Genomic DNA, 25,407 nt, shown 5'->3' with positions numbered 1-25,407 from the left:
AAAATTTCAAACTACTGGGTCCCTCCTGGTCTGTCCCCACAGGACCAAGTGTGAGCAATGCTGGCCATTTAGGAGCTAGGCCCCAGGAGGGGTCTAGCGGCTAAATGGCCAGATGAATGATACACGACATTACACTTATACAAAATCCACACACTTTTAAATCTCTGGTCTTCCCAGCAAACTGGTACACCCAACAATGAGAACAACACAAAGATGCGGGGAACCCCTGGTGCCGTTACAATACACTTTACTTTACACATCAATCGTTTGCAAAGCTACATTTAGCCAACAATACAGCCATATGAGCATGAGTATAACAATACAGCCAGATGCTGCAAAGAAATATACACACACACACACACACGTGGTATCATATAAAGACCGAGAAGAGATTAAATGCAAATTCGGGATTCTGATAGACTTATACAAGAGCTTAAAGAACACAGTCAAAAATGCTCAAGGCATTTAAAATGGGGAATCCAAAAGCACTAAAGCTGTCCAGCTCAATTCTAAGCCTAAACCTGAGCAGCCAACATAACACCATAGAAAATATCTATTGTGCCACTATACTCGGGCCCTTTTGTCAGGGAAATGGTAAATATATTATGCAAAAAGAAGAGATGAAATACAAATAGGGAATTCTGTCAGAAGATACAGTTAACGAAGTTGCAGAGCAGTTATCGTCTTTTAATGGCACAAAGGTGAAATATTTGAACAAGTTGGTACTAATGATATTAAGAGCAAGGTCTGGGAATTTACTTAACAAATAGAGGGAAACGCTGAGAAATTCAAATGTTAGGATGAAAGGTGACAGTGTCTGCAATTCTTCCCAAACACACAATAGGAGCAGACGACAAGAGCCTTGTCAATAAATTCAGCCTTTGAGAGAGAGAGATTGTGCAAAGTTCATTGCCTAGAATTTTTCTCATCAGGATCTCTGCTCGTTAACAGGAGAGAATGTTTTTACCAGGATGAGATACACTTAAGTAGAAAAATATTTTCTGATGCCATAGAGCAAGGACGGCCAACTTAATTTGCGATGCGATCTACTTTATTTCTTCAAAATGCACCGCAATCTACCATCTCAAGAAATTCATTGCACATGGTTAAAAGTTAATCAACACATTGAAAAATGTTTATAAATTTTAAAATTAAATACAATTCAGAATTCTTATTTTAAATCATATGTATTTAAATTTTTAATTTATGTGAAGTTTGTGTCTTCATGTCTGTGTGATAAGACCAACCGTAAAGAACCTTCTGCATGCAAGTCCGTAAGATTAGAGGGATTCTTCGTCTTTGTTTGTTTAAAATACGAAAAGGCCGATTCACATAGATATGTGAAACCAAAACAGGAATTTAAAAGTTCACTGCATTTTTTACATTTGCGCACCTTTCTCGGCAAACCTATTTCCGAAAGTCTTTTTCTGATGATCTGGCATTTAGGAAGATATCATTTTGCAATGTAATAATTTCATTTTCAAGTAATATTCTCTCCATGTGAAAAATTTCGGCGATTTTTTTCTGCAATTTGTTTTGTATCTAAGTCGACATTAAAGGTCGAATAAGATAACATATATATATATATATATATATATATATATATATACACACACACACAGTGGATTCCGGTTATTTGGGCCACTGGTTAATCAGGGCAGCCGTTTATTTGGGGCAAATCTTAAAAAACAGAAATCAATCGAGAAAATAAGCTAGGGTTTACTTCGCTTAATTGGAACAGCATGCCGTTTAATTGGGGCAGGAGACCGCAGCACTGGAGATTACCCTACAATTGTCTCCGACGGTACCACGTGGTTCAGTCGAAATTCTGAAGGTCACAACCATAAAACAATAAAAACAATTAGCAGTCACCTGTTTATTGGGCTTTTCTGTTAGTGAAATCTATCATAAACGGACAGTAAACTTGATCTTACTGAATTTGCGATAATACCGACAGCTGGAATTTTGTGGGTTATTATGGTGAAATGTGTTTACACTTCCATGAAATCTTCAATCATACAAAAAAATTAATTTTCAGATCTTCTCTTCATTCCTATTTTTAAAGCTTTGTAACTCGTTACTCAGTTCTCTCTTGCGCGTATTGTGTTACTTGCAATTTGTGTGTGCCATGTTCTTTGTTATTGATTGCTTATCTTTTTACTGTTTTAAATTTTAACCCCCACCCACAAATGTCAGTGAACAGAAATGTCAACTAGTTAGTATGTACATATTACAGTACGTATTAATTATTCCGATTATCAAGTATCATTTAATTTTTTTAATTGGTAAGGTAATAATGGGTAAATTTGTGCTTAATATATCTTTGCTTTTATATCCTGTGGATAATATTCCTCCTATTTTCACTAAATAGAATTAAAATTCAATTCACAAACGTGATCACAATGACTGGCAGTTACTGCACATCGTATAGTGAACAGTACTTTACTATGGTGAGTTCGTCGTAACGTGATTTGATTGTACAGTGAACTAATTGTAAAGTGTGTGTGTGTGGGGGGGGGGGGATATGCTGTATTTTTAACTATTTACGTGAAACTTCAGATAATTGGGGCAGCCGCTTAATCGGACCAAAATGCACTAGTCCCGATGTGTCCCAAATAACTGGAATGGACTATATATATATATATTTTTTTTTTTTTTTTTGTTAGTTGTTGGCGAATCGGCTTCTGTGGACATAATGCACCCCCCAAAGTTTTTGCATTTTTACTCTGATCCAATCCCGAGGCAGGATTCGAACTTTGGGTTGCCAGGCTGGCACTTTACCCACCTGGCTAGCCCGGTCGACGATAACAAATATATTGAACGTCTTCAAATTGTTTTAAAATCACTGAATCTGGTTTAAAAATGATCGACAACTTTCTCAATTTCAGAAACATATTTCTCACTATTAAATTCAAAAACAGGATATTTTTGCAAATGATTTTTAATATTTGCAAAATGATCGAGATTTTTTTCCTTTGAGATCCTTAGCCATTGCCAAAAATTGATAATTAATATGTATGAAATGCTACTAATCACGTCACCCACATTTTTATTTTTTCCTTGTAATTCCAAATTCAGATCACTTAATTTACTGGTAAAATCTTCCAAAAAAAACCAGATCACACAACCACTCCGTACCTTATAGCTGCTGATAATCATCTCCCCTTTGACCAACAAATTTTTTAATTTCATTCAGGAAATTTCAAAATCTCTGTAGAAACTTACTTCGACTCAGCCACCTCACATCTATGTGTAATATCAGATGATTCATTTTCGACAAGTTGCATTTTGAAAAGTGTCGTTTGAAGACATTGTCCTCTGGTGGAATTCATGATTTTGAAAGCTATATCCATAACACTTTTAGTATTTAATCTTTTGCTGGCTAAGACTTGATGATACAGTGGTAACTCAAAAAATCTAGGAATTCATCATCCTTTTGGCACAATGCAATGAATCCGTTAAGATATTCCATCATTGCTTTAGCTCTATCTGTTGTTATTGATATGAGCTTAAATAGAGATAATTTTTTTTCAATAAAATTTTTGAATGCGTTAAATATATCAAGACCTAGTTCTTTCCTTTAACAAAACTATACCCAGCAGTTCTTCTCTAGTGGCAGAATCATCAAAAACCATACGAGCAATTAAGCTGTACCACTGACGTCTGTAGTTGTACAGAAAAGGATACACAATATGAGCATGCAATTGTTTGCTCACATTTTTACTCATTTTTTCAATGCGTCGCAGTACAGTATTTTGAGGTAATTGAAGATCTTCAAGAGCACTTTTAATTTCATTTTTGTTCTTAAAATTTTCAAAAAGTGAATCTGTTATTTCTAAAAATGAGTCTGATGAATTGGCCATCAGAAAACGGTATGCATTTTTTGCAAGATGACTCACTTTAAATTATGCTATAATTACTGCTTTCGATTGTAAATTAGGTGTCACAAAGAAATTTTGTTGTGCGAATAATCTCGATTTAAGTTCTAATTTGTTTTTTCTAAGGTCACTATTCGGCAGAAAATCCAGATTGGTATTTACCATGGAGTGCGTTGAAGTGCCTTTCTAAATTTCCTTTTTTGAGTATAGCCATGGAAGCATTGCAAATCAAACAGCAACATTTTTCTTTTATCATTACAAAAAAAGTATTCTAGTTCCCACTCTTGATGAAAATGATACATTTTGTTCTTTTTCATAGTATTCATTATAAATCGATGGATATTAAATTAACATATAAGTACTGTCAAGTTATTACTATTAAGTAAGCTAAATAAGAATTCAACATATACACATGCTCTTCACAACGTAACTGCTTAGCAGCTGCATGGCGACAAGAGTAGTCATGTGGTTCAACGGATTTTAATAAGCGTATGCAGTGGGCGCATAATAATAATAACAACATTTAGATTTTGACTAATCAATTTTTTATATATATCTAAAATTCGTCGTGATCAACCGAAATTAAAGCAGCGATCAACAGGTAGATCACGATTGACTTGTTGGCTGTAGAGGAAGTGTCAGGTGGGTCAAAAAACTACTTGTTGGCAAGATATTCAGATAGATGAGTTAATAGTAATTTTATGAATCAATAAAGAAACAGATTAGCAAGAAGTGGTGAGAGTGATTTTCGTGCTGATTCTATTGGGACATACAGCAGTCTAAAAAACAGCTTATTCCAAGTCTGCAAGGGGTCCTTGTGGGATAAGCAAATACATATGCTGTGTTAGGATTACTTAGAGCAAAAAAAAGTACACTTCTTATACACTAATGTTATGGGAATATTGCAAACAACGGTGTAACTCAGACAAAAGGAGTGTGGAACCAAAATATGGTGAGAACAACGTGTACAAAGCCAGACAGGGCAGTAGGGAGAAGATGTGGAGTTATGCACTTGGTTAAGAAGCACTCAGAATGTAAGGCAGTGTACCCAGGTGATGCCAGTGTATTGTTGAGTCAGTTTAAGGTAACACAAGCAATGGGAAAACAAGTTGTGTTTTTGTTTGAAGATAAAGCACTCAAAATCTATACTAGTATTATTATGTCTATTTCAATATTGGAAATGTGCATCGTGGAGTCAACAGTTTTGTGGTATTTTCTTAGCAGTTTTTCAGTGAGTGCAAAGACAGTAAATCAAACTTAGATCTAATTTGAAGAATTAGCAAGAGAAAACTTAGAAGAATTAGCAAGAGGAAACTCACAGACAGTAATAGAACACAAGGATTCTGAAAGAGGCAGGGTAACAAATTCAGACCCAACTTTCCATACATAGCCAGAGAAACACAAATGGGCATTTTACAAAACATCCAACACTAGTCACAGACAGCTACCATAATAATAGACTCTAGAGAAGCCTTTATAATGGGAGCCATGGGTAACATTAAGCACAACAGGGGAATTCAGATCAAAAACAGCCACATACACATCTTTAAGAACAGTCCTAACCCAAATTAAAATAAAATTTCAACTTCTTAACTGCAACTCTATCAAATTCGAGTCATAAGGCCTATAACACACTCCTATTTTTGCTTTTGTAGTGCTTATGTCATACCAAACTGACTCAACAGTGCACTGTTCATCTGTATTAACTGGATGCACTCCTTTTGATTTTATGTTTTTTTTAATTAACAGCATAACACTTCCTCCCTTCCTATCTTGTCTATCCTTTCTGTACACATTTTACTCCTCAAATTCCAATTCTGCATTCCTAATATCTGTGTGACACCACGTCTCTGATACCCCAACAATATCCACCTTTTATGTCTTGACCAATACTTCAAATTCATCAAATTTATTTACTATACTTCTACCTATTCTAATTCTTAGTTACCCTAACACATCCCATATACCCACCTGTTTCACGATGACTGCCATCAGTCCCTGAAACTACCAGCACCCCTTGCTCCAGTCCGCTGCTTATTCTAATAGAAGTAGCGCAAGAATCACCTTCACCTCTGCCTGCAGCTACTGCTCACCTTTTAGTCTGTGAATTCCCCCCAAGCTAGCAGTTTTCTGACCTACCTAACACTGCCTCAATAGCATCAGCAAATATTCTTGCATCCTTTCTATTTAAGTGTATCTCATCCATGTAGAAGCAGTCTCTCCTGGTAGTTCCGGGAGTGTCCAGCAGTGAGAGGTACCGCTGGGCATATTCCTGTGCTAGAAGTTTAATAACAATCCAGTCAGATAGTGCCCTGGCTTCTACTGCTGGTGTGATAATTTTCTTCTGTATTAACAGAGAACTGTTCTCGAAATAAGACAGTACTGGAAGAGCTATGCAGCAGAGATACAGATTTCAACTAAGAAGAAAGAGAGAGACATCACTGCACTCTGTGGAAGGAACCCACACAAAGGAATCCATCCGTGAAAGAAAAGGAAGGTAAGTAACACTGTTCTTTTGGAAATGGTACTTAGATAAAGTGGGAGATTACTTTACAGTAAGGTTGAAGAAACATGAGAAATAAGCAAACATTTAGTATTGAGTGGTTTATTGGTTGAAGCTGTAAAGAAAATTGATATTGCTAAATTAAGACAGAGATTACATGGAATTGTTAACATTAAGTTAGCGACATATGAATTGCTGTTTTGAAGAGAATTGATGTTGGTGATTAAGAGAAATATGAGGAAGTGATTAAGATTGTATTAGTTCCGTGTTTGAAGCTGTAGAGAGAAATTGATAAAAATTTTATGGAAATGATAGCATGTATTAACAGATTAAATGAGAAAAATGAATAGATTAGATGTAAATGAACACCAGTTATGTATTGTAATTAGATTTGTATGATAAATGACTTTTCTTTTGTTGTTATTTGGTTTTTAGGAGCATTAGCAACTAAGGCCATATTGCTCCGGGAATATGCAGTGGTTATTCCCTGACCTTTCCGCATCCTTCATATTTGGTGGTGACGGGCTTGAACCCCGGTCTAATCAAGAAGCATGTGATACGCACTGCTGCTCCTTCCCACCTGGCTACGGAGGCACCTACTTTTCTTTTGTATTTGTGTCATTGCTCTTGAGAAACTGATAGCTCATATATAACATATATACTCGTGTGGGGGAGGGGGGAATATCCCTCAGCTCCTGGAAATTATCGTTTTTTAACAGTCAGGTAGCTTGTGGGGCTTAGTGCTTGAGGGGAGCTACTGTACGAAAATCATAATGGCCACTGACTGATACTAAGGTGCAGGGAAATAAAAAGTAATAAATAACCCCCCACACACAACTTAGATTTGGTTTCCTCACCAAGCTTAACCATAAGATCCTTTCTTTCGTTAATAAAGATATTGTGCCATAGAAGGTCAAAAAGGAAATATTTATTTTTGATAAAGGAAATAAGATATTTTGAAGATGAGGGAATAAGGTTGAGGGGGGGGTTAAACTGCAACTCTACTAATACTATCTTAGTACAAAACGCCAAATAGCACAGAATCCAAAAGGACATTTTCTTCTGCTAATTAAATTAGGTCCAGTTTAAATGATAACACTATTGAGTTTCTTAAGAGCTCACTTTATTCACACAGGTAGGGTGGATGCTTATTTTTTTTGTTTTTAGAATAACTGTATGTTAAATTATTTTTGCTAGAATATTTATTATTGATAAAAGTTTGATTTAAAACATGAATTCAAGTAATTACTTGTTTTTTTATCCTTACTTTATTGCACCTAATTGTCATCAAAATTTATTGCTAAAAATGGGTTTTTTTTTTTTTTTTTTTTTTTTGGAATACCGGTATTAATACTGGTATCCCAGTTTCAGAAATTAAAAATACCTAAATACCGGTATTGTAAGTCCTAATATCCAGTACTTTACATTTATCAATGCTAAATTTCAATTGCCATTTCTCAGCCCACTGGCCTACTTTGTTTAGATCTTGTTCCATTTGCTTACCCTGTCATTAACCAACCTTTGTCAATATCAATATAATAACAACAACAATGGGCCCAGCACTGAACTCTGGGGTCTCCAATAATAACATCCACAAAGAGCAATGTCCATTAATAACCACTTTCTGTCTTCAACTCAACCATACATTTATCCATAGCCGTAACTTGCCCATAAATCCACACTGCTCCAATTTGTACAGCAGTTTCATGTGCAACAGTATCAAATGCTTTACTAAAATCCAAGTACATGATATAAAAATTATTTCTTTAATCCAGTTACTTTGTTAATGCGATTTAATATCCAATCAGATTGGTCAGAAAAGATCTCCCCTTAACAAATCCAGGCTGTGACTGCAGTATAAGCACACTCTCTAGATCAGTGTTTTCCAACCTTTTGACCTGCAGAGCCCTCTTTTTAGAATCAATTTTTATGGAGGAGCCCCTTAGGCTTACCCTATGTTGTCAAGCTAATGGTATTTAAGAATAGCGTTACAGGAGGGGAAGAGGGGATAGATAATAAGGGAGTGTAAAGTAAAGAGATATTTAAACAATTGTACAATGTACAATTGTTTGCACATTCTGCTACAGAATGCACAAAATTGAACTTGGCAAATTTTAATTCAGAATGTGATTTATAGTTTTATAATTTATGTTTCTAATTCTTTAATTTCATTCAATTTTTAGCTATTTTATTATCCTGGAGCGGCCACAGAGCCCTTGGGAAGTGTACGCAGATCGCTTAGGGAACCGCAGAGTACGGGTTGGGAACCACTGGTCTAGATGATTACTCCTTTAACAAGAGACTCCATTATTTTCCCCGGAACAGAAGTTAAGCTGAAAGGTCTGAAATTACTCATGTCACCCTTTGTGAATTGGGAATACATTTGCATATCTCTAGTCCACAGGTACCTCTCCTGAATTTAAAGATGCTATCATAATTACGGCTAAGGATTTGCTTATCCAGCTTTAATATAGCTGGACAGATTGCTCCTGATGCTTCTTATGTTTAGTTTCAACAGTTTCTCTTTCACTTTCCTCTCAGTAATCACGAAATTATTTAGCTCCCTGTTAGAATTTGATAAATTTTTGCCATCCCATTTTCTAAAGAATTTCTTGTGTGTGAATGTAGATACAAAATACCTATTCAGTTTGTAAGCAAACTGAGCAGGACAATCAACATCAGATGGGCCAATGTGATTCAACTCCTTCCTTCTTTATTTATGCTTATGTTACCCATTTACAGACAAATCCAAGGAAAAAATTTGGCGAAGTTGTTTCAACTTCACCAAACTTGATTACAGACTATCTTATTTATATCTACCATAGGCATCTGTGTCTCCTGATAATTTATATGCATCTGTAAAATTAATATGCATTTTTCTTCTATGCCCCAAGTCTCATTACTTCATTTGACATCCATTTAGGCCTAAACCTTGAACAATATTTCAAAGTTGGTATGAAAAGCCTAGTAGCTTCTAAGATTAATTCCTTGAGTGCTTCCCATTTGGAATTTGCTGTTGGTAACATCATCGGTTGGTCCCACTATATAAAATATAAAAATTTTCTGAGACCACTGTACTCACCTTTACAAAACCAAAAATCCTTCTGTTTACCCCTGATGGTAGTTACATCTTTGAGTAAATTCCACATCAGTGAACTGTGATCACTGCCACCTAGTGGTTCTTTTATTTGCAGATTCTTAATGCAAGAATAATCACTGCTGATAATCAGATCAAGTATATTACCCCCCCCCCCCCTAGATGCTTCTTGAACATGCTGTGATAGAAAAGAATCATCCAATAAATTCACAAGTCTTGCACAGTGTGCGAGTAACCAACCCACAAGTTCCAGTCAATATCTGGGAAGGTAAATTCCCCCATTATAAGATATGCTTTACTGGCCCACTATTTCTCTGTACAGTTGTTCGTTGTACTCATCAGTGTTAATCTATCACACTCCTACTTTCAACTTTCCTTTCCCAGTACTTATGCCACACCAAACTGACTCAATATTGCACTGTCCATCCATGTCAACTGGATGCACTTCCTTAGATTTTGTGTGTTTAACTAACAGCATAACCTCTCCTCCCTTTCTATACACATTCTACTCCACAAATTCCAATTCTGCATTCCCATTCCTTATATCTGTGTGGCACCACGTCTGTGATATTCCAACAATATCCACCTTTGATGTCTTGATGAGCACTTCAAATTAACAAATTTATTTACTATACTCCTAACATTGTTGTACATGCAAGTACAGTTACTAAAGCTTAACAGAGTGGGGTAAGTACCAAAATTCTTTTATTTAAAATAAAACTAAATAAATTTTATTAATATCTTACCATGATTTCTTAGTTGCAGCAGCAATAGGTACACGAGCAATTATAACTGATGTGTTCTTCGGTACTAATGCATCATCACTTTCATACACTACAAGAAAATAAATTACGTATATTAAATATGTGAAATTATCATTATATACAATATTATAAAGATGTTATAATATTATAAAGATATACTTTATAGTATATAAATGAAGAGTATTATAATAAAGAAAACAATTATTAGCTGATAACCAGTATAAAATAACAAAAATGTTGTACTCATAAAAATTAACAATAAACTATTTGAATGTGAACAATAACATATTGAACTCTCTCACACAGCATTTCTCCCCCATTTAATCTTTTGTCAAAACAAGTTTGATAAACACCCCCATAATGAATAAGTGAAGCAAGGTCATATTAAATATAATTCATGTTTTTACAACAGAGTAGAATATTAAGAAAATCAATGCTTAAACTAAATGTTTTTTGTCTATAGCCCTTTACAAAATGATGGGAGGGTGTGGCATTTTTGAAAAATAGTCGTTGCCAGAAGCAAACAGTGTAAGGACACAAACGTCAAAATATACTGAACAAAGGCTGGCAGTGATGATTCAACTTTGTATGGATTGCACAGATTATATCAGATTTTTAACAAAGCAGTGGATTAATCTGAGCAACATAAATAACAATAATAAGACAAAACAAACTTTGGTGGGGGGTCAATTTTAATTTTGAACACTATTGTAAAGAAGGTAATAAAAAATGATATGCTACTCTGTAAGTTGAATATCATAGTGAGAGCAGAAAAGTCAGCCTAACAAATGAACTCTATCATTTTTATGTACATATATAGCCCTCCCCACTCCCTGTATTCATGAATCATGATTTTCTTGTTTCAGCGTGTGTTGATTGCTCCAGAGATCAGGTAATCTCTTAAATAAATAGAAGTTAGTTTTGGAAATGTCATTTGTTTCAAAGTGGTATAAAACTGAAGAAACTTGTTACAAAAACAAAGCTTGTGCTGCTCATTGCAATTATTACTTTTGGTTTATCATTAAAAATTACACAATAGAGGCATTTCCTTTTTATCACTTTCGTGTGTTATGTTCAAAATATTAATTATGCATTAAATACGAGTACCACATAATGGCAATGGTCACAAACGAATGATCCATACTTAATGAAAGATTGTTGAAGGATCAAATATCAGTAAGGGTTCTATTTATATTCTAGTAATGAAAACCAAAACTGCCTTTAAAGTTACATTTTATTATGAATAAGCCCATAAGCTTATTTATAAAGTCACTATCATCCCAACAATTTTTGGGTGTGCCTTTTTGCATCTTATATCCCAGTGCCATATGTTCAGTCATTGAGGCCAGTGTCTTTTGAGGTAGTGGCTTCCAATTAAGGCTAGTCTCATCGTATTTGTACATCTGGTGCTTAACCAAACTTCGTTCAGCTATTTCCTTCTGTAGTTTTTCACGAAAAACAGAAATTGTTGCACTACTTGAACTTAGCTTCTCACCCTGGATTGACAAGTGTTGAATACCATAGCAAACCTTAAATTTGCCCAACCATCCAATGCTAGCCTTGAATGAAGGATCTCCACCTAGTTTTTTTTATTGATTTCAATGGCTTTTTTGATTATTATAGGTCCCAACTAGGGCTTACAATACGATTCCGGGATCCCAGTCCTTTTTTTTTTTTTACGGTATTCAAATCCCGGTATTGATACAAAAATACCAGTTTCTGGGTACTAATTTAAAAAATAATTATCCATGATTTATTCACATAAAAGGTTATAAAATCGATAACAATAAATCATTAATACTACTGAATTTGCAAATGAGAGATTGTTATACACAGTACAAATGCAATGGAAACCTGAAAAAGTCATGAAACTGTAAGACAATCTTACAAATATATTTCTCTTAGTAAGCATAGTGTGTGTGTGTGTGTGTGTGTGTGTGTGTGTGGAAGTAAGGCACTTAAGGAATAATGAAAACATCATTACAGAAATATTTCCATTAGTGGCAGTAGGCCTGGTAGTGCAATTAAGGAATACGGTGAACAGTGGTATAGCAGGTGGGGAAGGGTTAAAATTAAAAGCTTCTGAACAATAGTTGAATTCCTCTATCACTTGCTACTTAAGGATGCGACACTCAGTGAATTTTGGGAAAGGATGTCGGTATGCAGCAGTTCAAAGATATTGTGAACAGAGGTAAAAGACGAAAGCATTTAGTTGTGCGGGAAATATATTCTGTTTTTCCCACCAAAGGAAGAAGAGTGAGTTTAAAGACTAACACTGTGATTGGGTCAGGTTTAAATTATATAGGGGGAGATACGTAAATACGTGCAATATATTCTGTGTATAACAAGCTTATGTGCAAACCCCAGAGGGGCTTGCACATAAGCTTGCATATAAAATAGTACAAGGGGTGATTCTAACTCGCAATCAATTCAATAAATAAATAAATGAGAAGGAAATCAATGAATCGGAGGGATTGCAGACTTCCAGTGGTAGTTCTGGGTTCAGTTCGGGTCTGGTTCTGGGAGTGTCCAGCAGGAAGGGTTCTGCCAGGCACGTTCCTGTGCTAGAAGTTAATCAGGAAGTTGAATTACCAAGCCAGTCAGATAGTACCCTGGCTTCTACTACTGCTGTGTTCATTTCCCTCAGAATTAACAGAGAACTGTTCTCGAAATTCCAAAATAAGACAGTACTGGAAGGGCTATACACAGAGATGCAGAGTTCAAAGGAATCCCACTGTGAGAGAAAAGGAAGGCGAGTCCTCTGAAGTGTGTTGTTTTGGAAATGGTACTCAAATAAAGTGGAAGATTATTTTAGAGTAAGGTTAAAATTGAAGACACACGAGAAATAAGGAAATGTTTAGTATTAAGTTGGTTTATTGGTTGAATTGTAAAGAAAATTGATATTGCTAAATTAGGAGAGATTACATGGAATCGTTAGCATTAAGTTAGCGACAGATTGCTGTTGTGAAGACAAATATGAGGACATGATTAAGATTGAATGAGTTTAGTGTTTGAAGCTGTAGAGAGAGTTGAGATTATTAATTGATAGAAATGATAGCAAGTATTAACAGATTAAATGAGAAAAATGAATAGATCAGATGTAAACGAATACCAGTTATGTATTGTGAGCAGATTTGTATGATAAATGACTTTTGTTTTATATTCATGTCAATGCTCTTAAGAAACTGACAGCTCCCATATAATATATATATGATATACAATATACAGGGTGATTCACTACCAGTGCGACAAACTTGCAGGAGGTGTGGGGGGGGGGCACAAAGACAAATCGGAATCACATAGCATTGCAGGGTCCGAAATGCCTTTGTCATGTGATAGAAGACGTTGAACGGGAAGTCGCGTGAACAGTGATCCCACTGGAAGTCAGCATTTGCGAACCGGTTCCCAAGGCAGTAGGATGGATGAGTATTCAAACGTTGAACTGGCCGACATGTACCTCGCGTATGGAGCTGTGGACTGTAACGGGCGCGCCGCTCTGGGCTTGTACCAGGAACGTTTCCCGCACAGGCGTGCTCCTCATCATACGATTTTCGCACGTGTCACCGAAGGTTACGTGAGACTGGTTGTTTCACGAGAGGTACCATGAAATGAGAGCGAACGACGAGGACGCCAGACAATGATTAGAATGTCCTACATCTTGCAGAAGGCAATCCGAGTAAGAGTACTCAAGCGATAGGCCAACGATTGGGTATTTCCCAATCCACTGTATGGAGGATACTGTCGACAAACCAAATGAGTTCATACCATCTGTAACGCGTCCAATCCTTGGAGCCTGTGGATTATCCACTCGAGAGGACTTTTGCTACTTGGTTTCTTCAACAGAAATGGTTCGCAAATTCTGACTTCCAGTGGGATCGCTGTTCCCACAACCTCCCGTTCAACGTCCTCTACCGCAAGACGAAGGCATTTCGGACCCTGCAATGCTATGTGATTCCGATTCGTCTTTGTGCCCCCTACACCTCCTGCAAGTTTGTCGCACTGGTAGTGAATCACCCTGTATATAGTCGTGTGTGTGGTGGGGGGAATATCCCTCAGCTCCTGGAAATTCTCATGTTTTAACGGTCAGGTAGCTTGAGGGGAGCTGCTGTATGAAAAATCATAACAATTGCCACCGATGGTGATACCAAGGTACAGGGAAATAAAAGTTAATAAATAACCCCCCCCCACAACTTTAGATCTGGTTTCCTCACTAAGCTTAACCGTTTGTCCATTTCTTTCGTTAATACGGTTATAGTGCCATAAAAAGTCAAAAAGGAAATTTTTTTTATTTTTGATAAAAAAGAAATAAGATTTTTTGAAGATGGGGGGGGGGGGTTAAACTGCAACTCTTCTACTACTATCTCAGTACAAAACACCAACCACAACAGAATCCAAAAGGGCGTTTTCTTCCGCTAATTAAATGTGTACCAAATAGATACAGTTTTTAAACGATAACACTATTGAGTTTCTTAAGAGCTCACTTTATTCAGACAGGTAGTGTGGATGCTTATTTTTTTTGTTTTTAGAATAACTGTATGTTAAATTATTTTTGATAGAATATTTATTATTGATAAAAGTTTGATTTAAAACGTGAATTCAAGCAATTACTTGTTTTTTCCTTATTTTATTGCACCTAATTGTCATCAAAATTTATTGCAAAAAAAAAAATTTTTTTTTGGAATATCAGTATCTCGGTTTCATAAATTAAAAATATTGAAATACTGGCATTGTGAGCCCTAGTCCCAACAATGGAATTCCTTGGCTACGTTTTTGAACAAACCATTGAAACACCGCAGTACCCAATTGTTCATTTCTAGTCGTAAAACTTCATTGTTTTAAGACTTTTAGCATTTCTAGTAGTTTCCATTTTCGACACGTGGTTTTCAATTTTATCTGCATTACGCTTCATATCATTTATTGCTGTTCTTCCTATTCCATAATTCGATGCTATACTTGTAGCACTTTCACCTTTTCTTAGACAATTGATTATTTCAATTTTTTTTTGTGATAATCCTAACACTACTTGTTTACATTTCTCTGTCATTTCGACTGGTTTACTAAATAAAAATTATTAAAATATGAAACAAGAGGCTAAAGTACAACTGTATACAGTGAGCTGTAAAAAAGACCGAGTGACATGGCCCCAACATAAAAATGCATAACAGAGTAGTGGGGTTAAATGATGGTTAACAGACACCAACGTAAATAGGGTTTGATTTTGATTTGATTTTTAATGGCGCATTGGAAGCTAAGACCATAATGCACCAAAGTTCATTCGAGTCAGATGACGATTCTGGAATACATTAGTAGAGGCATTTGATGCAAGAAAGCAAGCTTATGCAGCATCAGCCAAAAAAAAAAAAAAAAACCACTTCCACTTCACCCCTCTGTTCGTACAAAATACCTGTCCAGCTGAGCCTTAAACTTATTTAGGCTATCAACCTCCACCACAAGGGATGGAAGTCTGTTCCACCAACCAACCAACCACCTGCTGGCTAAAGGCAAATTTCCGCACGTCTATCCTACATCTGTCCTTCCTCAATTTGAATCTATGCCCCCTCAGGTGATTTTTCTGAGCTAGAGGAAGAATCCCATCAGCATTGAGCATACTTAAACCATTCAAGGCTTTATACACCTCTATCAGATCACCTCGCTGGTGCCTAGTCTCCAGGACACTGTAATTTGCAAAACTTAAGCCTTTCTTCGTAAGAGCACCCCTTTGTTCTATTCACTAATCTTGTTGCCCTTCTCTGTACTCACTTCCAGCAGCTCTACATTCTTCTTGAAATGAGGCCTCCAGACCTGTATACAGTACTCTAGGTGTGGCCCTGACCATTGCCTTATACAATGGAATAATCACCTCCTTATCCCTGCTGGAAAAATTCCTGTATATCATTGACAATACTCCATGAGCTACCTCTTGCAGCCCGTCTGCACTGCTCAGAGAACTTCATATATGCCTGCACAACCACCCCCAAGTCCCTTTCATTCTCTACCACTGTCAGTGTAGTACCACAGAGTTGATACGTTGCTCTGGGGTTGCTGTTTCCCATGTGTAGTACTTTACATTTGTCAATGTTAAACTTCATTTGCCACTCTCAGCCCATCTGCTCAACCTTTCCAGATCCTGTTGCAGCAGCATAGTGTCAGTAGTGTCCTTGACAACCCTGCCAACCTTTGTATCGTCTGTAAACTTGGACATTAAGCTTGATATACCATCATCAATATCATTTATAAATACATTAAACAATAATGGACCCAACACTGAGCCCTGAGGGACTCCACTAATAACATTAGTCCATGATGAGCAGTGTCCATTGATTACCACTCTCTGTCTTCTCCCCCTCAACCACCCCTTTATCCATAGCAGCAATTTACCTCCAGTGTCACACTGCTCCAATTTGTGTAGCAGTCTTCCATGTGCAACAGTATCAAAAGCCTTTCTAAGATCCAAGTATATAATATCAAAGTTATTCCCTGCATCCAGTTCTTTTGTGACTGCATCATAGTATCCAATCAAGTTGGTCAGGCAAGACTTCCCCTTAACAAAACAATGCTGTGTCTGAGCTATAACTGAAGTCTTATCTAAATGATCCTGCAGTGCTTCTTTAACCAGTGCCTCCATTAATTTTCCTGGAACAGAAGTTAAGCTCACAGGACTATAATTACTTGTGTCAGCCTTTGATCCTCCTTTGTGAATTGGGGTCACATTTGCACATTTCCAGTCTATGGGTACCTCCCCTGAGTCCAAGGAAGCTCTCATAATTATGGCTAAGGGTTTGCTTACTTCCTTTGCTGCCTCTTTTAATATAACTGGATAGATCCCATCCACCCCGGGTGCCTTTCTTGTGTTTATCTTCAACAGTTTCTCCTCCACTTTACTCCCAGTTATTTCAAGATTCTGTAGCTTACTGCTAGAGTTGAATACACCTCTGGCATTCCCCTTGCTGAATAACTCCTCATGTGTGAACGTCGATGCAAAATATTCATTTAGTTTGTTAGCTACCTGAGCAGGGTCATCAACAGTTGACCCATCAATATCAAGTGGACCAATCTGATTCATCCCCTTCCTTCTAGAGTTTACATAAGTAAAGAACTCTTTGCTGTTTTTCTTTGCATCCCTTGCCAAGGATTTCTCGTAATCTGCCTTCGCCTGCCTAACCTCCTTCCTTTGTAACTTGGTTGCATATCAACTTGTATCTACCATAGGCTTCTGTGTCATGTGTTAATTTGTAAGTATCCCATGCATTTTTCTTCTCTGCCATATGCCTCATTAGTTCATCTAACATCCATTTTGGCCTAAACCTTGAACAATATTTCTTAGTTGGTATGTAAAGCCTAGTAGCTTCGAATGCTTCCCATTTTGAATTTGCTGTTGGTAACATCATCAGTTGGTCCCACTGTATAGAATTTAAATACTGTCTCAGTCCATCGTAGTCGCCTTTACGGAAGCAATAACCCTTACCTTTACCCCTAATGGTAGTTACCTCATTGAGTAAATCCCACTTCAGCACACTGTGATCACTGCCACCTAGTGGTTCATTTATCTGCAGATTCTTAATGCATGAAGAATCACTACTGATAATCAAATCAAGAGTATTACTCCCTCTAGTTGCCTCCCGAACATGCTGATGTAGAAAACAATCATCCAATAAATCCACAAAAGCCCTGCTAGCGTGTGAGTAACCAGCCCCCAAATTCCAGTCAATATCTGGGAAATTAAAATCTCCCATTATAAGACTCTGATTTACTGGCCCACTCTATTTCCCTGTACAGTTCCTTATTATACTCATCAGAGTCATTAGGCCTATAGAACACTCCTACTCTCAATTTTGATCTCCCAATGCTTATGTCACACCAAACTGACTCAACACTGCACTGTTCAGCGATGTCGACTGGCTTCACTTCCTTGGTTTTTATGTGTTTCTTAACTAATAGCATAACCCCTCCCCCCTTCCTATCCTGTCTATCCTTTCTGTAGACGTACTCCCCAAATTGCAGTTCTGCATCCTTTATATCTGTGTGACACCACGTCTCTGATATCCCAACAATATCTGCCTTTGATGTTTTGAGCAATACCTCAAATTCATCAAATTTATTTACTAAACTCCTAGCATTGGTGTACACGCAAGTATACCTGCACCTGTTTCTATTCTTAGCTACCCTAACACAACCCATGTGTTTACTTGTACCGCAATGGCTCCCAGCAGTCTCTGAAATACCATGCATCTTGTTTTTCAGGCTTCTGCTCATTCTAATAGAAGCAGTGCAAGAATCTCTTTTACCTCTGGCAGTGGCTACTGTCAATCTATTGGTCTTTGTCTCCCCCTAAGCTAGAAGTTTTCCGGCCCACCTAACACTGCCTCGATAGCATCAGCAAATATTCTTGCACCCTTTCTATTTTAGTGTATCCCATCCCTGTAGAAGCAATCTCTCCTGTTAACAAGTACAGTCCAGGCTGAAAAAAATTCTACCCCTTGAGCCTTGCACAATCTTTCCAGGGCCGAATTGATCGACAAGGCTCTCATCATATACTCCCTCCTATCGTGTCTGGGCAGAAGTGCAGACACTTTCAAATTCAACCCTAATTCTCGGCTTTTGTTCAACAGTGATCTGTACTTGTTAAGTAATTCTGCCGGTCTCCTACTGTTAATATTATTAGTGCCAACGTGTACAACTATATCACCTTTTGTGCCCTTAAAAGATGATATTCGCTCTACAACGTCATCAACCTTTGCCCCTGGCAGACATACCCTGGTCCTGTTCCACCTATCTTTTTTACAAAGCATGTTCCCCGTTTCCCTGACAGTAGAGTCACCAACAACTACTAGTTCCTTCGGGACCAGCGCATTCTGCCTTGGGGGTTGCCTCTGTGTCACGCGATGCCCAAGTGCAAGCTCTGGCATTGATGTGGGCAGCTGAGAGCTTGATGGGCCCCTCAATTTAGTTTCTTCGAGGGCATCCACCCTGTCCTTCAAGCTCTCATATAGGCCCTCACATTATTAATACATACATATTAAAGAAATGACTACTTCCATGTGCAAAATATATTAGTACACTTTTAAGAATTATTTCGTAAAATATTTGGTTACTTGTACGTGGATGTTACTGTCATTGGTCATAAAATGTTCACTTTTGTTTAAACGCTGAAATATATATTTTTTTCTGGCAGATTTTCTTCACACTGAAGGCCTCAACCCAAAGTTTCAAATGCCGCCAACATTTTGTGCTTGGAAGGTTTAATACTGCCTTGGTTGCCTCATTTTCATCCAATTCATCATCAATATTGTTACTAGTTCTTTGAATACTCTCCAAAATGGAGTCACTGGTATATTCAGCTACTATAACATCATTATCAACTCCTAAAAATTCGTCAACAACAATTTCTCTACTGATCAAACCTCTCACTTGGAATTGCTCAGTACTTATTGTAATTCATTACTGCTAATTGCTTTTTAGCAAAACCTGCTTTTCAGAAACAATTCTTAATCGATGTTTTCGTCGCAAATTACTCCTCACTTTCGCCAACTCTTATATGCATATTTGCAAATCTATAGGTTGGTTGTTTCTAATCCCATATAATTTTTTTCAGTACGCACCGTCAGTAGTGCATTTTCAAATTCTTGATAGCCTTGGTCCATTGGCTGCAGTTTACACGAGGTATTTGGAGGAAAGAAAACAAGATTCAACTGTAAGTTTCGAAATTACCGAGTGAAGGTGGGCAGGGCAGTTGTTGAAAATCAATGCAATTTTTCTGTTTTTTATTCATTCTTTCTATCAAAATTTAAAATCCACTGTTCAAAAATTTCACTTGTCATCCAAGATTTTTTGTTATAGTTGTAGTCCAACTCGTAACAACTTTACTCCTTTGAAACATTGGGATTGTTTACTTTTGCCTATTACCAAAAGCTTAAGCTTTTCATTACCAGCCATATTTGAACCAACCAAGACTAAATTCTCTCCTTACTATTTTTACCACCTAAACATTTATGACCTAAAAAAAAAAAAAAAAAAAAGTCAGTGTCTTGTTCAGCAAATTTCAAAAATAGACCTGTTTCATCAATGTTCAACGTGTCTTTGGGCTCTTAGTCCTCTATAATTTTTTTCAAAACTGTTTCTTTCCAATTGTGCAGTCTTCTTAGAATACAACTCCACTTTCACCAGAAATAACTTTTTCCAAGTAAGCCATAGTGCTTTTTAAATATGACCAGCCAACCAGAACTGGCTTGGACTATTTTAAGCCCAAGAAAGACAAATACTCTATAGCCTCTTCTTTTATTAATGACCCTGATATCAGCATGTTTTGGTTTTGAAGATCCAGTTTCTTCAAACATTTTGAGAATTGAACCGCAGTTTTTCAGAATGGTTGACACACTATTGGCAGGGATATCAAATTTTAAAGCGGTTTCTTTTCATTTTTTACACCCCAATCTACACTTAAGCACTTGCATTTTTTTCTCTACACTCAATCCTCAAGTGTAATAGAAAATGTGGAACTCTTACACATTGTAAGGTTATTTGCACAGCAGCTAAAACAAAACTGATTTAGGGACCACTTGTACCTACTATGTAAACAAAGACGGGTGAAATTTAGTTAAAGTGTGGATGGCTCATTTTTGCAAAACAGATGAATTTCATGGATAAAGGAAAATCCCTCTCCTAATTCTCTAATAGGGTGCTTACATCATAAAACAGGTTGACCAGTGGCAATATCCATGTTGAAAATATGTCTTAATCTTTGCCAATGGCTGTGGACACAGATAGCAGTTGACTAGCACGACTTCTCAGTACAGTATAGGCGGCTGTATAGATTTTACGGGCACCACTAAATTGTGGAAGATTTTAGTCTTAATTGATGCTCTTAAGAATTAATCCCTTTAGCTCTTAAAAAGAGATTAATTCTTAATCCCTTTTAGCTCTTAATTTGTGCTTTCTACAGCATCAGCTCTATTGCCTAAAGGCAAGAACAATGCTTACCCAGTTCTCTCAAAATAATTTATTATATGGAAATTTTGTTCATTATACTGAAACTATTTTCAATGTAATGATCAAGGTAAAACCAAAAAAATTTGCTAAAAAGAAAAATTCCCTAATGGAAGTTTGTGAAAGAGAGATCCGACTGTAGATATATTAAGTTGGCTTTGCATTATCAACACCTACCTAATACCTTGTGGGTCTACCTTTTGCCCACAGTACAGCCCATACACATATTGGCATGGACTCTACAAGGTGTTGTAGGGTGTCCTGTGAAAGTGCTAACCATGTTTTGCACAATGAGCCAAGGAATGCCAAAAATGCTCAACTGGGAGGAGGTAGAATTCACTGTTTGTTTTGAAATCAGTTATATACCTTCCAGGTGTCGCTGATAGATACTGAAGTTGTCTAGATACACCGTCATCATGAACAGGCATAGCTGGTTGGCAACAGGAGAAAGATAAGCATTCCCATCAAGTTGTTGATTAACAGTGACTGAAAGACCTAGGACATGCTGCACAAACCATAACACCACTGCCTCCACCAACACTGGGTCCAGGTCCCAAGGTCTTATGTTACGTTCTCCAAATGTCGATATGCCCATCAGCACAATAGGTTGGAAACAAGATTCGTCAGGCCAGGTGACAGATTTCCGAATGTTGGTGGTCCAGTGTTGGCGCTAACATGCCGATGATAGGCAATCTTGTCTCTCACAGTGAGCATGAGAACTTACAACAGCCATTGGCTGACATAGCCTATGTGAGTTAATGTTCCTCGCATAGTCTGTGGATATTGGTCTTGCAATTCCCATGTTGTACAAGGTGATTAGTTGGGCCACTGTACTGCACAGATACTGTGTTACAATAAAGACACTCAATACTCATACTCACCATGGATAATGACCACATGTTATTGTTCCGTGTATGACCTTTGGCTGGTTGTTTGACCACTGTCAAACTCGGTAGATTCACAAGACCACAGAACGGGATCACATACCGATTTTGCTGTTGTTGAGATAATCACACCTGGGTGTCTTTACCTTGACAATCATTCCATGTTTAAAGTCAAAGTCTCAACACCAATCCACTCTTTCTCACAGACATGCAGAAACTGACTGCAACATGTACAAACTACAATCTAATATCAGCCATTCCTAATTTTGAGTCTATCAGCATTAGAAACCAGTCAATTCCTACAAAAGCAGTCACTGCTAATGCACAGCAAGCTTAGTGTATAAATACTTCTTGAAAACGTCAATTCAAATGTATTTATTTATTTACAAATTATCTATAAACCTTCGGTAAGGTAGAAAAAGAAGTAATCACACCTTCAGAGCCATAATTATGAGAGCATCCTTGGATTCAGAAGACATACTCAAGCACTGAATATGCATGAATGTATCCCCAATTCACAAATGGGGATCAAAGGGGTCACGAGTAATTACAGACTTGTTAGGCTGACTTCTGTTCAGTGGAAAATCATGGAGCCACTGGTTACAGAATGCAGTCACGGTACTGACTCTGACCTACCTGACTGGATACTATGATGCAGTAACAAAGGAACTGGATGCAAAGAATAAATCTGAGATCATGCACCTAGATTTCAGAAAATGTTCCACATAAAAGAATGCCATACAAACAGGTGCAGTGTGGTATTAGGGAAAAGTTACTGCTATGGATAAAGGAATAGCTGAGTGGAAGAAGACCGAGAATGGTTATTAACGTTTATTGCTCTTCTTGGACTACTGTTATTAAGAGTAACCCACTGTTTAGTGCTGGAACCGTTGTTATTTTCTATATTTATTGATGATACTTATGAAGGCATATCACCCTTAATTTCTACATTTGCAGGTGATATGAAGGTTGGCAGGAAGATTAATGGCAGTAATCAGGATATTAGTATTTAGTATTAGTATTAGTAACGGCTGTATGGTGCAAGAAAGCCTATGGCTTATGCTGCACCAGCCAAAAAAAAAAAAAAAATCCGAACAAAACAATGATAAAAACAAAAATTAAATAAATAAATAAATAAATAAAAATAATAAAATGAAATTAAAAATTAAATAAAAAGGAAATTAATCCTATCATCCTATGCGCTTCCCTTACCCGAAAGTACTATCCAGATGACCTTTGAATTTCCCCAAACTGTCGGCCTCTACCACCCATGAAGGCAACTTATTCCAGTAATTTATAACTCGCTGGCTAAAATAAAACTTCCTGCAGTCCAATCTAAACATTTCCCCGCGTAACTTGAGTTTATGTCCCCTAGTTCTAGCATCATTTATAATCTTGAAAATTTTGTCCTCATTCATTTTACTGATGCCTCTCAGAGCCTTAAACACCTCAATCAAATCTCCTCTAAGGTGTCTAGTTTCCAAACTCTGCAACCCACATATTCGAAGTCTTTCTTCATAAGGACGCCCTTTTGCCGATCTCACCAGGCGAGTTACCCTTCTTTACACCCTTTCAAGAAGCTCGATGTATTTCTTTAGGTGCGGTCTCCATACTTGAACACAGTATTCCAAGTGTGGTCTAACATAGGCCTTATATAATGGGATTATCACGTCCCTATCTCTACTTGCAAAAGTTCGATAGATCATCGATAGGACACCATGGGCCTTCCTTGCAACCTGTTTACAATGCTCAGAGAATTTCATGTCTACCCGTTACGTAACACCCAAGTTCCTTTCTTCCAGTACTGGGTTTAGTTGAACTCCACCAAGTGAATAAGTTTTTTGGGGATTACTGTTTCCCAGGTGTAATACCTTACACTTTGTTGGATTAAAGCACAGCTGCCATTTTTCTGACCATTCCTGAAGTCTATCTAGGTCTCTCTGAAGAAGCTCAGCTTGACAGTGATCATTAACTACCCTACCAATTTTAACATCATCTGCAAATTTAGACATCACGCCCTCTATCCCTTCATCAATGTCGTTTATGAAAATTAAAAACAACAGTGGTCCTAATACTGATCCTTGGGGAACCCCACTTCTTACATCAACCCAATCTGAGGAATAGCCATTTATCACAACCCTCTGCCTCCTGCCCTGAAGCCATCCTTCTATCCATCTAAGGATTTTCCCAGTGATTCCAACCTGTTCCAGCTTATAAAGCAACCGCTCATGTGGGACTGAGTCAAAAGCTTTGCTGAAATCTAAATATACAATGTCGAAATTATTCCCTAAATCCAGCTCGTGAGTGACCCTTTCGAAATAGCGAACCAGATTTGTTAAACATGATTTTCCCTTTACGAAACCATGCTGAGTATCCTTGAGAATTTCAATTCGATCCAAATGATCCTGAATTCCACCCTTGATCATTGCCTCCATGATTTTCCCTACTACTGAAGTCAGACTGACAGGTCGATAATTTCCAACTTCACTTTTAGAGCCACCCTTATGTATGGGAGATACATTTGCACTTTTCCAATCCAAGGGAATCTCCCCAGAGTCTAGTGATGCTCGCATAACCAGCCTCAGTGGTTCAATGCACTCGCTTGCCGCCTCTCTCAAGATTATAGGGTATATTCCATCAACTCCAGGAGCCTTACTAGTCTGTAGGCTTGAAAGTTTTTTCATTATGCATATGCTAGCAACAAGATATAGAAAAATTTGGGAGATGGATTGAGAAGTGGCAAGTAAATTTTAACACTGACAAATGCAAGGTATGGCATTTGGATAGCAGTAATCACAGAATAACATACCAGCTGTGCAGAACTACACTAAGAATAGAGGATAAAGACCTGGTGGCAGGAGACTAGGCACATGCAATGAGATCTGGCTGGGATTTAAGGCTTTGACTGGATTGAGAAAGTTCAATACCAATGGTGTCCTTCCTCTTGCTCAGACTACACACATGGAAGGGCATACATTCAAACTGAGGAAGGATGATTGCAGGAGAGATGTGTAGAAATTAGCTTTCAGTGGGGAGTTAATTGGTGGAACAAACTTCCACTTGGTGTTGTGGAAGTGGGCAGTTTGAAAGGAAAAAGTAGACAAAGTTCATAAGGGGATGGGCAGATAATATGTAAAATGTATTTCTGTTATTATATATTTATTTTATTTATTTATTTGTCTGATGCTGTTTTTCTTGCATCATTTGCCACTACTAATAAAAATAACATGACAAACCAGAAGTCAGTTAAACAGAAATATGCAATTCAGTATGAGAATGGGAAAGACAAAAAAAATCC

General features: G+C 37.3%; 1 protein-coding gene across 4 annotated transcripts in view; it reads right to left on the bottom strand.

Annotated features, from left to right (window-relative positions):
* snama (something that sticks like glue) overlaps window positions 1–25,407 on the bottom strand; it is a 489,984-nt gene that overhangs the window by 360,399 nt on the left and 104,178 nt on the right. For all 4 annotated transcript variants that reach the window (XM_090377736.1, XM_090377737.1, XM_090377734.1 and 1 more), the window contains one exon: window positions 10,225–10,312. In XM_090377736.1, the coding sequence (XP_090233862.1) occupies window positions 10,225–10,312 (88 nt within the window). The remainder of the gene's footprint in view (window positions 1–10,224; window positions 10,313–25,407) is intronic.

This window comes from Mastigoproctus giganteus, chromosome 7 (genome assembly GCF_048544385.1).
Source record: "Mastigoproctus giganteus isolate SK-2022 chromosome 7, ASM4854438v1, whole genome shotgun sequence".
Classification (NCBI taxonomy): Eukaryota; Metazoa; Arthropoda; class Arachnida; order Uropygi; family Thelyphonidae; genus Mastigoproctus; species Mastigoproctus giganteus.
Note: the sequence above shows the minus strand (reverse complement) of the source record. Positions and strands in the feature narration are given on the sequence as shown.